This window comes from Pan paniscus, chromosome 8, assembly GCF_029289425.2.
Source record: "Pan paniscus chromosome 8, NHGRI_mPanPan1-v2.0_pri, whole genome shotgun sequence".
NCBI lineage: Eukaryota > Metazoa > Chordata > Mammalia > Primates > Hominidae > Pan > Pan paniscus.
The window spans coordinates 110,323,009-110,338,047 of NC_073257.2; the positions used below are offsets into that span (position 1 = coordinate 110,323,009).

At 52.6% G+C, this 15,039-nt stretch overlaps 1 protein-coding gene across 20 annotated transcripts in view; it reads right to left on the reverse strand.

Moving 5' to 3' along the window:
• Positions 1-15,039, reverse strand: part of HPS1 (HPS1 biogenesis of lysosomal organelles complex 3 subunit 1) — a 29,992-nt gene continuing 14,953 nt past the window's right edge. For 5 of the 20 annotated variants that reach the window (XM_055093261.2, XM_055093260.2, XM_055093263.2 and 2 more), the window contains exons 7-20: positions 14,147-14,307; positions 13,590-13,689; positions 12,813-12,911; positions 12,595-12,664; positions 10,225-10,274; positions 8,821-8,988; positions 8,544-8,723; positions 7,263-7,324; positions 6,701-6,835; positions 6,556-6,616; positions 5,320-5,472; positions 3,009-3,122; positions 1,161-1,243; positions 1-712 (exon numbers count right to left, since the gene is read on the reverse strand). In XM_055093261.2, coding sequence (XP_054949236.1) covers positions 550-712; positions 1,161-1,243; positions 3,009-3,122; positions 5,320-5,472; positions 6,556-6,616; positions 6,701-6,835; positions 7,263-7,324; positions 8,544-8,723; positions 8,821-8,988; positions 10,225-10,274; positions 12,595-12,664; positions 12,813-12,911; positions 13,590-13,689; positions 14,147-14,307 — 1,599 coding nt within the window. In that variant the 3' untranslated portion in view covers positions 1-549. Of the gene's footprint in view, positions 713-1,160; positions 1,244-3,008; positions 3,123-5,319; positions 5,473-6,550; positions 6,617-6,700; positions 6,836-7,262; positions 7,325-8,543; positions 8,724-8,820; positions 8,989-10,224; positions 10,275-12,164; positions 12,665-12,812; positions 12,912-13,589; positions 13,690-14,146; positions 14,308-15,039 lie in introns of those variants that run through there. The other 15 variants (XM_055093266.2, XM_055093265.2, XM_055093267.2 and 12 more) reach the window with 5 other exon arrangements.

Sequence of the window (15,039 nt, forward strand, 5' to 3'; positions counted from 1 at the left end):
TTGGGCTTCAGTGATAACAATGACCAACATTTATTGAGCACCTACCACATTGGGTAATCCTCACACCACCCTGGGAGGGAGGTGCCATCGCTTTAAATGTGGGGAATAGAAGAAACTTGCCAGGAGGTGCAGAGAGGAAGTGGCAGCACTGGAATTCAAACCCAGGCAAAGGAGCACCTTTTACCTGGGGTAGGAGAGAGCTTGCTGGGTGGGCTTCCTCCACGCAGGGAATAGCAGAGATGGGGCTTCCTCCCCATCTCCCAGGATAAAGGCAGAGGCAGCTCTGGAAGAGGAGCTGCTGCCACTGTTGTTTTACAAACAGGACCCCTGGGCTTCCCTCTTCCTCCAGAGAGAAGGATCTGGGGCCTTGCTCAGTACCTGACATGGAGGGTGGTCTAGGTGGGGTTTTAGAAACCCTGGGGCCACCCTGGGCACTCTGCCCCATCCTCAGGATGGCCACTGCAGACAGGAGGCTCTCGTCATGGGGAACAGTGGCAAGCAAAGGTGGCTGGAGGACAGGATGCAAAGGCAGACTGCGGCCACCTTGGCCTAGAGCAGGGGGATACGGGAGGCCTCCCAGAGGCGCCGGGCCAGCTGGCCGGCCTGCTGCACCAGCAGGTCAGTGGGGATGACAGACAGGTGCAGGGCCAGCAGCTCGTAGCACCTGACAGCCTCGGTTGGGCGGTTCTTGCTGTAGTAGCGCAGGAGCTTCCTGGGGAGGAAGGGGAGGATGGGATTCAGGAGTGAGGCTGTGGCACTCCTCCAGCGCCAGAGGCCTCTCTGGGCCCTCGCAAGCAAATGCCCATGCCCTCGGTCATCTCACTAGGCCCCTGCATGTGGGCCTTGACACCCGCTCCGGTTCCTCACTGACCTAACAGTGGCATCCTGGCTACGAGGTAGCAGCGGGGATGTTCTGGGCCGGGCACAGACGTTCCCCGTGCTGCCAAGACCATGCCAGCAGGAAGGTGGTAGGAACACAGATGTACCCTCCACACCTGTCCTCCCTCGCTGCACACAGGGCCAGCTGGGAAGGTGTTCCCAGCGTGGATTTCTGGGTCTGAGGTAGGGCACTGCTGAAGCAGAAGCTGCTCCCGGCAGAGGCGAGCACTTATCACCCAAATGGGGGCATCTGTCCCCAGTGGCTCCCAATGCAGCGTCACCTGTAGTAGTCTCCTCCCAGCATGCCGATAGGCACTGAGTCGTCGGAGAGGACGGGCACCTCGATCATCTGGAGTTTGTACCCCTGAGGAGGGAGGACAGGGAGGCAGTGGGTGTGGGGGGAGTGCAAGGGCCTGAGTCAGACGCACCGGGCTTGTGGCCTGGCTTGGCTCTGTCATGTGTGCTGGGTGCTTGGGAAAATGCCTGGACCTTGTTTTTTCATCTTTGAAGTCAGAATAACAACAGTCACCTTATGAACATTAGAAAAAAAGTATACAAAGCTTCAAGGGCCAGCAGGGTAGCTCTCATTACCATCAATACCTGGACCTGTACAGGCCACAAACACACGCTCAGGAGGGCACCCTGCAGGGCTGTCATACAGGTCTTGAAGAGCAGAGCATTCACAAAAGGCCCAAGCCTCTGCTCTGAAAGAATTGGGAATTCCCAGGGTGGGATAAGGTGGGGAAGGGAATTAAGATCTGCTGGACGTGCCCTGTGTGCCAGGCATGAACATGGCGCTTAGCTGATGCTTGCGTGGGCACCGTGGCCTGCCCTGCAGGGGGAGTGGACTCCATAGTGTGCAGGGCTGCCCCCACGGCACCGGCTGGGCTGTGTGGCTGGCATTCAAACCTGGCCTCTCCAGCCCACAGCTCTGCCTCACTTTATCACCCCATGGGGCCACCCAAGCACACAGAATCCTGTCCCTCCCTAGAAGTGAAGGTAAAGGTCACAGGAATTTTCAAGCACTTCTGTTGTACACACGTCCTGGGCACTTCTGAGGGCACAGAGGAAAGCTGGGAGCCTGCAGGCCGGGGGAGCAGAGCTTGGGCTCCGGCTTCCTCACTTACAGCCTCGGTGGCCCTGGCCATGGCGTCTGATCTCCGGATCATTGTGTCTCCATCCGTACAACGGGGTCAGGAATCCCTGCCCCAGCCACTTTACAGGGCTGTGAGGGGGTAACTGAGAGAACAGTGGTGGAGAGCCCCAGTAACCGCCCTGCCCTATGGAAAGGGATGGCTGTCACCCTCAGTGAACAAAGAGAGTGCAGGGTGGGTGCAGGGGAAGGCACAGTAGTGCAGGGACCCAGAGACCAAGGGCTGCGAGGGAGGAGGAACACTCCTGAGAGCTGGAACAACCACTCCTGAGAGCTGGAACAACCACTTATGGTGACAAGCGAGATGCAAATAAAAGAGAAACAGGAGGAAAGCGAAGAAAGGGAAAAGACAGAGAGGAGGGAGAGACACGAGGAGAGGAGCCCCAGCCACTGCACCCCTCACAGCCCTGTGCAGTGGCTGGGGCAGGGATCCCTGACCCCGTTGTATGGATGGGGACACAATGATAGTAAGTTCCCCTCACTGGACCCTACTCTGCAGTAACAGTGAGGCCCAGAAGAAGCAGTGCACCACACCACCAGTGTCTCCTCGGGCAGCCTGGCTCACTGCTTCAAGCAGGGGCCTATGCTCTTGAGTTCAGGGGCCTATGCCACAGGGATGACCATGTGCCACACTTGGCACGTGACGCTGGCGACATGGAAGCACTAGCGACAAAGTGTGTGGTCTGAGTCGCATTTCTCACAGTGGGGCATGTGCCTATCTGCTCACATGTGTGCCTGGATGCCACGTGGACAATGGCAAGAGTTTGCCAGAGAGCTGGGCAGAGGGATCACAAAGCAGTTAAACGCCCATGTGAAAATGTGACCTCTGAACTCTGGCTCCCAACCTGCTGGGCTTACCAGCAACAAGAAGAGAAGATGAGACAGACAGACAACAATTCAGAAGAAAGGAATCCAAGAGTTACAGAGCGGGAAGTGTGTGCGGCCTGTCCTGGCCCAGGGACTCGGCCTCACCTACCATGTCATTCTCGAACCACAGGAAGTAGGAGCAGTAGAAATCCCCCTCCTGGAACAGCAGCGTGGTGTAGCCCTTCTGCAGGTATCTGCGCGCCAGCTGGATCAGAGACCAGACCTGGGGAAAAGACAGCAAGCATTACCACTCTCCCAGCCTTGGTCTGCCTGGGCAACTCTCACCTCCGAAGGAAGGAAAGCGCACAGCCGAGAAGCTCCGTGAGTGCCAGGGGCCTCTCCTAGTACCTGGGCACTGCCTTGGCTCAGAGCAGGAGGCTCAACAATAAATCATTATTGGATGGATGGACTACCCTCCAGTTAGCGTGGGGGCAAAATATATGTAAAAAAGCTTTGTGTAACTTTACTATACACATATGCCATAAATTAGTGAACTGGGCTAGTGTGGTGGCTTATGCCTGTAATCCTAGCACTTTGGGAGGCTGAGGTAGGTGGATTGCTTGAGCTCAGGAGTTCGAGACCATCCTGGGCAACATAGCAAAACCCCATCTCTACAAAATATACAAAATAATTAGCCGGGTGTGGTAGCACACACCTGTAGTCCCAGCTATTTGGGGGGCTGAGATGAGAGGATCGCTTGAGCCCAGAAAGTCGAGGCTGCAGTGAGCTGTGCTTGTGCCACTGCACTCTAGCCTGGGTGACAAAGTGAGACCCTGTCTCAAAAAATAATAATATTAAAAAAAAATAAATTAGTGAAATGATCATTCGGGCCAGAGAATAGCCAGGGACATCATTAATGAACACAGGAGAACAAGGTGTGGTCTCCTGAATCCCCTCCTCTGCCTGGGGTCGCCCACTCACCTAGTACCCTTCAAGCTGGGAACTGATGGCACAGGTGAGTGACCCTGTAGGATGTCCTGAGCCAGGGGGGAAGTCCAAATCAGAGTTCACCAAGGGGTCAGATGGAAACACAGGGCCTGAGAAACCACGTGCCTTAGCTCCCCTGGGAATGTCCTCCTGCCTGACGCAGGGACTGTCACCAGTGCTGCCGGTGAAGTGCCCCAGGGAAGGCAGCAGGGACAGTGGGCTCTCTGCCACCTCTCAGGGCTGGGAAGAGACTCGAGGAGCCCTCTCCTCTACCCTTAACGGGAGGAACAGGCGATCTGCTCCAAACTGCATCGCCGTGCGATTACTCATTAAATCTGCCATGGATTGACTGTACTTTTCAGGAAAGTAATTTGACAACATCCATCAATAATCTTAAAAACATTCCTCCCATCTGACTTAATAATTCCATTTCTAGGAATCCATATTGGGGACATAATCAGAGATGGGGACCCAGATGTATGCAAGGTGTATACTGCAGAATTATTTATAACAGCAAAAGCCTAGAAATAATCTGTATGTCTAAACATCAGGGAAATGGTTCAATAAATTATGTTACATTCACATGATGGACTATTATGGAGCTGCTAAAAATCATGTCTATAAAGAGTTAATGGCATGAGGAAAAGCATCTGATATAATGTGAAATGAAAACATGGTAGCAAAGTTGCACATACAGAGTGATCTCAACTACAACAAACTGCACAGAAAACCAACAGAAAGAAACGTACCAAGATAACCCCAACTGTCTCCAGAATGAGGGGCAAGGATGAAGATGGTGATGATGATGCCACCAGTAAGTACTGAATGAACTGTATCTGTATTTTGTGCTACGTGCTATGCTAAATATTTGATACGTATCCTGTCATGTACTCTTCATAACTCTGTGATGTAAACAGCACTATTATTTCCTTCTACAGATGAGGAAACTGACCCTTGGGCTAAGTACTGCCCAAAGCCACATAACTGGTGGGAGACGGGGCTGGGCTTCCAACACATGCCTCCATCACCCATCTTCCCATCTTGTTTTAAACATTAGAATACACTTTACTTGCCTCCCCCACCAAAACAAAGAAAGAAAAGAACACACACACACACACACACACACACACACACACACACGTATAGTTTTTTTGGAGAGTGGCAGGGGTCCTCCCCCTATCAAAAATACAACTTTGTCATGAAAAACAGTCAGTTAAATAAGGAGAATAAAAGAATTTCCAGGGAATGCTTCCTTAACAGAAATCACCTTGTTTCAAATTCTGATGCCCAACTGATGGACCTTGCCGTTCTTTCCATTCTAGCTCATTCAACAAATACTTGTCGAGCATTTATTTATGCCGGCACTGGCCATTGCCTCCTCGGGCCTGCTGCCCAGCGCACTCTGCTAGCCCCAGGCATGTGGATCACACCAGGAAGGGCTACCCAATATTGGCTGAGGCCCACCCATCCCCGCCCTGGGTCCAAATGGTTACCTTAGTTTTGACAAAGGCAGCCAGCGGCCCCTTGCCCAACTCCGACGAGGTCTTTTCACTGCAGTTGAGGGAAGGCGCCACCATCTGCCCAGTGGTGCGGTCCACATAGATGAAGTGCACCAGGCCTGGGAAGTCTTCTAGGTAGGTGAAGGTCTGAGTTAAGGTGCTTACAAGCCAGGAGCTAGGGACGGCCTGCCTCTGTCCTGGGCTTCTAGCTGTGCCCAGTCATGGTGGCAGGAGGGCCAGGACTGCCTCTTTCCAGCAGCTTCCATTTCAGCCAAGCCCCCTGTATCCTTGCTTCCTCAGATCCCCCACTACCTCCCAGCTCCCCAGGCCTTGAAAAGCTGTAAGATCCTCAACACTTGCACATTTGACAAGGGCAGTTCTGGCCCTACAGGAACATGGTATGCATCATTTTCATGAGGGATGAATTTAAGTCAGACACACGTGAGGCTGGAGTGTGAGCACAGCCACTTGGTTCATGAGTGAGCCTAGCTGACTGCCCAACCTATGCACCTCACTGTGATCTTGCTAAACCCTTACACTTCATCATGAGAGTTTGGAAGGCTCCCATTTGGGAGGGGAAGAGACATCCATGGAAGGGCAGCAGCTGGTGGCTAAAGAGGCCCTCTGGCATCCTTTCACCTGCCCACTGAGGACCTGCCTCAGGAGACTGGGGGCTGGACATTTCAGAGATGATATGGGAAAAGCTGCTTTACATGAATTTTCATGGAAAATCAGTATTCGATAAAATTAGTGTTCCATAATAAAAGGGTCAAATAGTCTTAGGAATGGCTTCTGAAACAGGGATAAACATTTACTGTAGGCCTTCTAGAGCTTTTACATGCCACTGTGCACTGTCATGATCTAAGAAGGACAATGGCCCTTTCAACCAAACTAGACCACAGGAACCCACCCCGTCCCCACCCCTCGTGGAATACCTACTACCATTTTGCCAGCTGGGCAACACTGACATAAAGGGTCTTTATGGCTTTTGTGAATTAACTTTGGGACAGGAGGAATTCCTGAAATTTCAGCTTGAAGTATTCCTATAGACAAGGCACATGGGCCACTATGTCCCATTATTTTCCTTCAGAGAGCTGGTGAGCAGCTGATAGGGTGGAACATATATTCCCCTTCCCTGGGGCCCATAGTCCCTCCAGGGAGCAGGTGTGGAGGCAGCAGACCCAAGAGGCTTGTTGGGCTGGCTGGGGCCCCGGTGTCAGGATATGACACCATGGTGATGTTCCTCCTGCTCTTCACCAGCAAGAAGTCCTTCCAGTCTGTCAGCTTCTCCCTGCCGAGGCAAGCTCAGGCTGCGTGAAGGAAGTACGGGCCCCAGACCCTGCCCTGGCCATCCAGGGGGCCGCACTGCACTTACTGCATGAGCCTCTGCACTTGGTCCTGCAGGTGCTGGGGCAGGTGTGGGCCTCCCCTGCTGGGGGCTGTGGTCAGAAAGTTCAGCCGGTAGATGGCGCAGAGCTGCCGCTTCAGCTTCCCACATGCCTGGAGCAGCCTGAGCATGAGAGACGAGGGCATTACAGCAGAAGGGACCTAGGGGAGGCCCTCGCCCTGTGTGGACCACCTTGTTCCTGAACCCAGGACAGACAGACCTGGGGAGCCCCTTTCCCCCTTGTGGACCACCCCGCTCTTGTACCCAGGACAGACCAAGCTGGGGAGCCCCTCACTCCCAGGTGGACCACCCTGCTCCTGCACCCAGGACAGACAGATGGAAAGACCTAAGGGGGCAGCCACAGCTGATCAGGCAATAGGAAGGAGCTTCCCAGCTTCTCCACGTGGTGGTCCACGTATGTGGGAAGAAATCTCCTTTCTTGAAATTATTTTGCTGATAAATGAAGTGCAGTGGTGGAGGAGATGTGGCCTCCCAGGGAACAGTCCCCTGGGCACACGACCCACCCCTTGTCCTGAGGCCCACCACTCACTCCCAGGAGGATCCGGGCTCACTTTTGGAGAAAGCCTTGGCCTTAAACTCCAGCCAGGTGCTCTGGAAGGAAGACAGGGGGCAGGTTCGCATCCTGACCATATTTCCAGTGAGGTCCAGGCCAAAGTCCTTCCCAGATCAGGCTCTGAGAGGGCACAGGGCTCCCAGACAAATCTGCCCGTCTGGCCAATGCAGGCTACCCTGGCAGGCCCCACCAGCCCCCTGCAGACTTCAGTGTGCCATGTTCTAGTCACTCAGCAGCGTTTATTTAAAGGGCAGTTTCCAGGGGCTCGCTGTCTGACGGGCACAGGCACGCATAGTAGCACCGTCACAGCAACCAGGCCAGCCCCTCGGGGTGGGGGGCACACATAGGGCAGCGGCTGGGGTGTGCGGAGGAGGTGCTGCTGCAGGAGCTGGGAGGGCATGGGGTGGGCATGGGGTAGCCATGCAGGGGGCGGCCTCATGGGATCTCTATAAAGCAGAAGAACTTGGCGTTCTAGTGAAAGTGCTCCTTAGGACACCCTGAGGCACTGCGGGATGTGGCACTGCCTCTGCCTCCGTGAAGAGGAGCCTGGGTCTGGGGCATCAGCTGCTTGCTCTGCCTCCTCCAGCCAATCCTGCAGCCTTCAGACTGACAGGCACTCCAGCCACAATGGGTCCCAGCTCCTCAAACACCAGGCGCTGCCACTGCTTAAATCCAGAGTCAAGCCCCACCTGCCCCACTGCCGTCCAGGCCCTGATCTGGGCTTTGTCAGAGCACGGGGTGATGGACTGTTTCTACTGCCTGCACATTCTCACCTGTCTCCTGGTCTCAGCTCCCCACCTGGGCCCTAAGCTCACTGCGGGTGGGGTGGAGCCGTGACCTGCACATCCCCGTGTTGCCCTGCGAGCCCGGGGACACAGCCCCGCTGCAGAGAGGAAGCCCGTGACGGGCGGATCCCGACTGCACTTGCTCACGGCATCCGGGCTCTGGCTCCACTGCTCATGAGCCGCATAATCTTGGCCAAGTTAAAACTTGTCTAAGCCTTAGTTTCCACACCTAAAAAAGGGGAATTATAATTCGTATTCTGCCAAACACACATAAAAAGATTCTGAAAACCAAAAAGCAGCTAAGTTTTCAATATCATTTCATAATAGGGAAAACAAGGATCGTAGGCCCGGGGGAGGTGGAGCCCAGACAGGAACCCAGGCCCGCTGGCCCCTCAGCTGCTGTGGACCGGATGCACCCTGCTGCCAGCCCTGCCTCTTCCCCAGGTGGGGAGGACTGGAACTTGGGTCTTACCTGAATCTCCTGTGCCCCTCGATTCTTGACAAACTTGTCCATCCTCTGGCGCAGGTCTCCCACGAGGGGCTGGGAGCGCAGGGAGGCCCCGGGCTCCGGCCCTTCCTTCAGCTTCTTCTCCAGCATGGAGAAGCCATCCATCAGCTGGGACAGAACCAGGGCCAGGGGCGCGCTGGGGCTCTGAGGGTAAGGGCCGAGAGGTGGGTGAACGGGGCTGCCTCTGGGGAAGACGTGCCAGCCCTAAGCATCATCAGGGCAGGGTGAGGGGCTCTCCTACCCTGGTCAGGAGCACCAGGTTGATGCCCTGCCACAGGGGCAGGCAGTACATGGTGTGGGGCACTAGGGGGCAGTAGCTTTCCTTCACGTTGGCATCCAGGAAGATCCTTCTGGGGCCGGAAGGCACAGGGCAGTGGGGAACCAGTGTTTCGAGGGTGTCCTCTGCTATCTACAGAGGAAGAAGAGCTGCAGTGAGAGGTGGGATCCCTAAGTTGGACCCACCCATTGCGGCCCTATCTGTGAACCACAAGAAATAATCGTTTTTAGCTCCAAGAAACTCCAGTTTTTAAATTCCTGCACTCTGCTGAACCTGCCCTCGCAGCTCCAGTTTCGCTGTTGCCCCTCTCCCTCAGCTGCTCCTGGGCCTTTCTGCCCAGAGTCTGGCCCGGGTGCCAAGCAGGGCAGTGGGCAGGGGCAGAGGGGCTGGGTGGTGGCACAGAGGACCGAGAAGGCAGGGAAACACTCGTGGATGGGGAGTGGACGGGGAGAGGTTCCCTCCCCACATTTGCAACAGATGGAGGTATCTAACGTTCAACATTGTATCATTTCAATCACCCTCAGAACATCCCAACAGCCACTTAAATTGGGGAAACTGAGGCATAAAGTGACCAAATGGGCAAGGCTCCAGCCTTACAGAGGGATCTAAGCAAGAAAGCCTTTAGTGCAAAAAATTATAGAATTAAGGAAATCATGAGAGATGCCACAAAAATTCCTCTTCAGTGTCATACGTAACAGCAAACACTGGACACAGTGACGCGATTTTCCTGAGGATTTGCTAGATAAATAACATATGCATGTGATGGACTCCCAATCATTACAAACCACACTGTGGGAGTGCTTAGGAAACAGAAAAATGTTTAAATAAAAAAGTATAATGAAACACGTTAGTATCCAAATCTGATTTTTAAAATACACATGTGTACATATGTAGTTGTGTGTGTGTGTGTGTGTGTGTGTGTGTGTGTGTGTAAAGTCATAGGAAAAAAAGACTAGAAGGAAACACCCCAAGATGTTAATCTCATTTTGAGGACGGAATTAAGAGTAATTTTTATTCCCTTTTTTATAGTTTACTTTTGTATTTCCTGATTTTTCTACAATATACATGCTCACTTAAAAAAAATAAAAAATTCTATTGGACTTTCACTCCCAAGAACAATGGAGCTGAGGGACAGCACCTGGGGGAGGGGAGGGGCAAGTTCGCCACCCCTCACAGCCCATTCCTGGACCCTGCCTCTGGGCTGAGCTCTGGCACCAGGACAGGCACCTGCACTGACCAGCCCTGGGGTGGGCAGGAGGAGGGCTGGCATGGGTAGAGACACCCTGGAGGCGAAACCCTCAGAGCCCCCAATACTCACTGCGGCATCTCAGATCAGCTGGCGCCCAGGCAGGCATGGGAGAAACTCACCTGAAGGGCATCCCTGGGGGGGGTGCCCCCCTCCAGCCAGATGGTGCTACCTGCAGGCCACAGGTAATAACATAACGATGTAAGTACCATGAGATGTAAGCAATGGCTCAACAGCATGGGGTAGGGGGCCCAGGTACCCCCCACAACCTCAGCCCTTGGCCGCCAGCTCCATGCAGGGGTGCTAATGTGGCTGGGGCAACACCCCTTCATCCTAAGTTGGCAGGCACAAGGTGAACTCTGCAGTACCAGGGCTAAGGCGGCCTGGGCCGGGCAGAGAAGCCGCCCCCAGAGCCAGCTGCTGAGAATCAAGCTCCTGAGGACATGTTTGGTAATGGTGGTCAGGGCGTAGAGGGGCATCTTCCTCCCCCCTCCCTTGCCCCCAATCCCCTCCTTGTTCTGTCCCCTGTATTCCTTCAGGCCTCAACCCGCCCCTCAGGAGTCAGCACACACAGTCCACGTTTGCCCATTCATTTATTCAACCAGCAAGCTCTTACTGAGCACCTGCTGTGTGCTGGGAATTGAGGTGGATTTCCTTCCTAATATAATGCACAAAAACCTACTGAACCCACCACATATCTGAAATATTATGTGTCTGTAATAATACTGTTACCTCTTATATTTCATTGCAAACAACCCTCATTTATAATCATGTTTCTTTGGGGGAAGTGTGTTCCTACATCTTAAACACCTGATTTACAAATGGATGAGTGCAACCCAAACCATTTGTAAGTTGTGAGTTCTCTGCATGGTGGAACAGCATTATTTTTTACAGTTCTAAGGCATAAAAAACCACTATCAAGAGAGAGGGACTGGGAGGAAGATGGTGATGAATGAGGAAGGGAGTGGTAAGAGGAACTTCGGAGATTACCCAGAACTCTGCTTCTCAACAGGTCTCAGGCTCATCAAGAGCTCAGGGAATCTGAAGAGAGCTAGGAACCCTCACCCCAGGAATGCACAGGCATCAATGAGTTCGCACACAGTCTCAGGGGGTCCTAGGCTTCTAGCCAGACCTAAAGTTAAAAGCATCTAACCCAGTGGTTGTCAACCTCGGCTACACATGAAAATCATTTGGGGACTTTTACAAAATCCTGACGCCCAGGGCATAGCTCAGACCAACTGAGTCAGCATCTCTGGGTACAGGCTCAGCTTCAATAATTGTTAAAGATCCCCAGGTGAGTTCAATATGCAGCCAGGGGGCAAAGCATGCTGTAACCTAAATCTGTGCACAGCAGTGGTTTGCACCTGAGGCACACTGAACTCACCTGGGAAAATTTCCTAGAAGTATTCACACCTGGGTCCCAGGCCCACAGACTGTAACTTAATTGGGCTGGCTGAAGCTGCCTGGTGATTCCAATGTGCCAGGGTTGGGTTAAAAGCAGCCACATAATAAATTCCTTTCAAATCCTAGTCCCCAATAGGTTTCTCCTCCTGAAACCCTGGCCTTCTTTCTTCCATCAGATGATGTGGAGGGACCACAGGACACTTTTTTTTTTTTTTTTTTTTTTTTTTACCTAAGAACTTCAGAAATAAATGTAATGTTTATTCATAGTGACCACAACAGTCTGGATTTTGGTTTATCTACTTCTCTAAGCAAGGTTGTCCATTTTTTGTTAACATTTTGAATATTTGTAGTTTTGTTTTTGTTTGTTTTTTTTTGAGACAGAGTCTTGCTCTGTCGCCCAGGCTGGAGTGCAGTGGCATGATCTCGGCTCACTGCAACCTCCACCTCCCGGGTTCAAGCGATTCTCCTGCCTCAGCCTCCCGAGTAGCTGCGATTACAGGCGCCTGCCACCAGACCTGGCTAATTTTTGTATTTTTAGTAGACATGGGGTTTCGCCATGTTGGCCAGGCTAGTCTCGAACTCCTGACCTCAGGTGATCTACCCGCCTCGGCCTCCCAAAGTGCTGGGATTACAGGCGTGAGCCACCACACCTCAACCATTTTGAATATTTATAGTTTTTTTTTTATTGTTTACCCACATACTTTGGAGAAACAAAGTATAAACTACAGATGCTGAATATATTTTAGAATGTATAGAAATTAGATGATTATTACTAAATTTAACTTAATTTTTAATTTTAATTACAAAAAAGATGAGTCTGAGAATGCATGTACAGAAGTTTTAAATGAATCAACTTGTCATCAACAGCTTTAGGGATCAGTGGAGTGGTCTTAACAGTCCTTGAGTTCAGGCTGGAGCTGGCAGGGAAGATGGGGAGCCGCAGACAGTGTCCTGTGCTCTAGGAACACGGGTACCTGCACTCAAGCCTTAGGAGGCACGGGGGTCCACTGAAGCCTAAGACAGATGTCCTGGGCTGCCTGTCGCACGCAGCTAGCTATTGTTTCCTCCTGCTTTCCTCCGGGCCTCACCTGAGCTCTGATCGCCAGGGGAAGGAGCTGGTGTGAAGTACTCCTCAGGGAGGGAGAAGCTGTCTGTCTCCTGGAATGGAGAAGGTGGCTCAGGTTGAGAGGCTCTCCCAGCTGGCTCAACCCTGTCCCTGCTCTCCCAGGAGGGATAGGAAAGGCCTGGTCGCCTGCAGAGGCCGATCCCCTCCTGCCCCTGACTCCACGAAGTGCACAGCACACACCGTCTCTGCAGAGCTCCCCCCAGTTGGGCCCGTGGAGTGAGGGCTCCAGGCCTGCTGCACGGGGATGTTCTGGCTGCTCCGGGCCCTCCGCGGGGAAGGCTGTGCAGGGCAGGGGAGAGGCTGGTTAGCTATCTGACCTGGCTCCCTCCACCCCTTCTGCCTCCCAGCGCTTCACAGAGAAGCCTCCACCCCTCCACCCCTCCACCCGTTCCAGGTACAGTCCTGGGTGTGTGGTCCTCAGACTTCCCAGGGATTCGATTCTAGGCGGTCTGTTCTGTGGAAATTCGAGAAATTCCAACACAATGGTATCCAACCCACCACTACCCCTGGTGAAAGGGTCAACAGCGATGGTGGTGGCTGACACTCACTAAGCATTCACTATGCCCCAGGCAGTGCCGGGCTCTGTGGGAACCACCCCTTTTGTCCCTCCAAATACCCCTGAGAGGTAGATGCTTTGTTATTCCCATTGCACAGATAAGGGCATTGAGGCTCTAGGGGTGCAAGTACAGGCTCAGCTCACACAGCCAGGTGTTGAAGCTGGGTTTCGAACCATGGCTGACTTGAAAAATCCGCACTTTTAACCCACTGGACCATGTGCACTCCAGAATTCCCGTTACATCTGAAAGCAGTGGGAAAGAAGTCACGCCCAACCACACACCCAGAATTGTGACTTAGAAAACATGGAGTCCCCAGGGGGAGCCTGCTCACCATCTCCAGGCAGGTTTTCTGAACTACCTCCCTAATGGCCTCCCTCTGCCCAGAAAGCTGCCCTGAGACCTGAATGTCGTCCTCTGCTGTGCTCTCGCTGGGGTAGAGGTCCTGAACCAGGAGGATGAGGGCAAGCAGGTCGGCCGGGCGCAGGGAGCTGGCACTGTGGCTGCAGACACAGGAGCATGGCCACCCATCAGCACATGCCCAGCAGGAGACGGGGCAGGCAGGTTAAAGGAGTGTGGAGCCTGGCCCCTGCCCTGAAGGAGCAATGTACTTCTGGAGATGGGCAAGGCACAAATACAATTAATTAACTCGTCAAATTTCAAAATAAAACTTGGTTGTATAGAACAAAGAAAAGAAAATGATTCAGCACTGGGAAAGCACCAGGGACCAAGAACAACATAAAACGAAGTTCTAGATTGAGACTCTAAGACAGTGTTCCAGGAAGGAATGATACAGAGAAATGAGTGAGCTGAAAAAGGTTGGAGAATCAAATCTGGGAAGGTTTCAGGCTTCATGGAGGAGGTGATTCTTCACTGGGCAGGTGGTGCTTTTCAGGCAGAGGCAATAGGGGAGTGAGGCCAGGGAGCCTTTAGCCACCACACGCCGGACCTTGAGCTCACCTAGAGTAGAATGCCAGCAGCTTGGAGTGCACGAGCAGGAAGGCATGCAGGGCCTCCTCGCCTCCCCGCTCGGGGCTGGTGTTGACAGCCTGGATGACGTGCCGCTCCAGCGCCTCTATGCACAGCTCACAGAGCTGGGGGTGAATCAGTCGCTCCAGGGCCTAGCCAGGGCAGGAAGGGAGAGGAAGTCATATCACCAATAACCTTGCCCCACTCCAAGCCCTGGGCTAGTGGGGACATTCACTCTGTCCACAGTGAGCTTGGACTCTGCACCAGATACTTGGAAACAGGGGGACTAAGACCCACCAGGTCCCAGCCTTCCTGAGGCTTACTGTCTGGCCACTAGACTCCAGTGGATGAGGCAAGGCAATACACAAGGAAATAAAGTAAGTGCCATTTGTAAGTAAGCACCAAGTACAAAATACACAGCACTAGGCTAGAGAGAAATAGCAGAGACCTCCTTGGGTAGGGTGTCCAAAGAAATGTCCCTGAATTAGGTCACCTTTAAACTAATATCTAAACAACCGGATGGCCCACCAGAGAAAGAGGGAGAGAGAGAACACTGCAAGTCAAGGAAACTGCATATTCAGAGGCCCTGAGATGGGGAGAGAGTTTGGAATGGTGCTGTCCGACAGAAATAAAAGGAAGGCCCTATGCATAATTTAAATGTTTCCAGTGACCACATTAAAAAAGTAAAAAGAAACAGTTGACATTAATTTTAATGATATATTTCATTTTACTGAATATATCCAAAATATTATCACCATATGATATAAAAGCCTTATTAATGGAATGTTTTACATTCTTTTTTGTGCTAAGTTACCAAAATCTGGTATATATTTCACATGCATAGCATAACTCAATTTGCACTAGTTATATTTCAAATGTTCTAC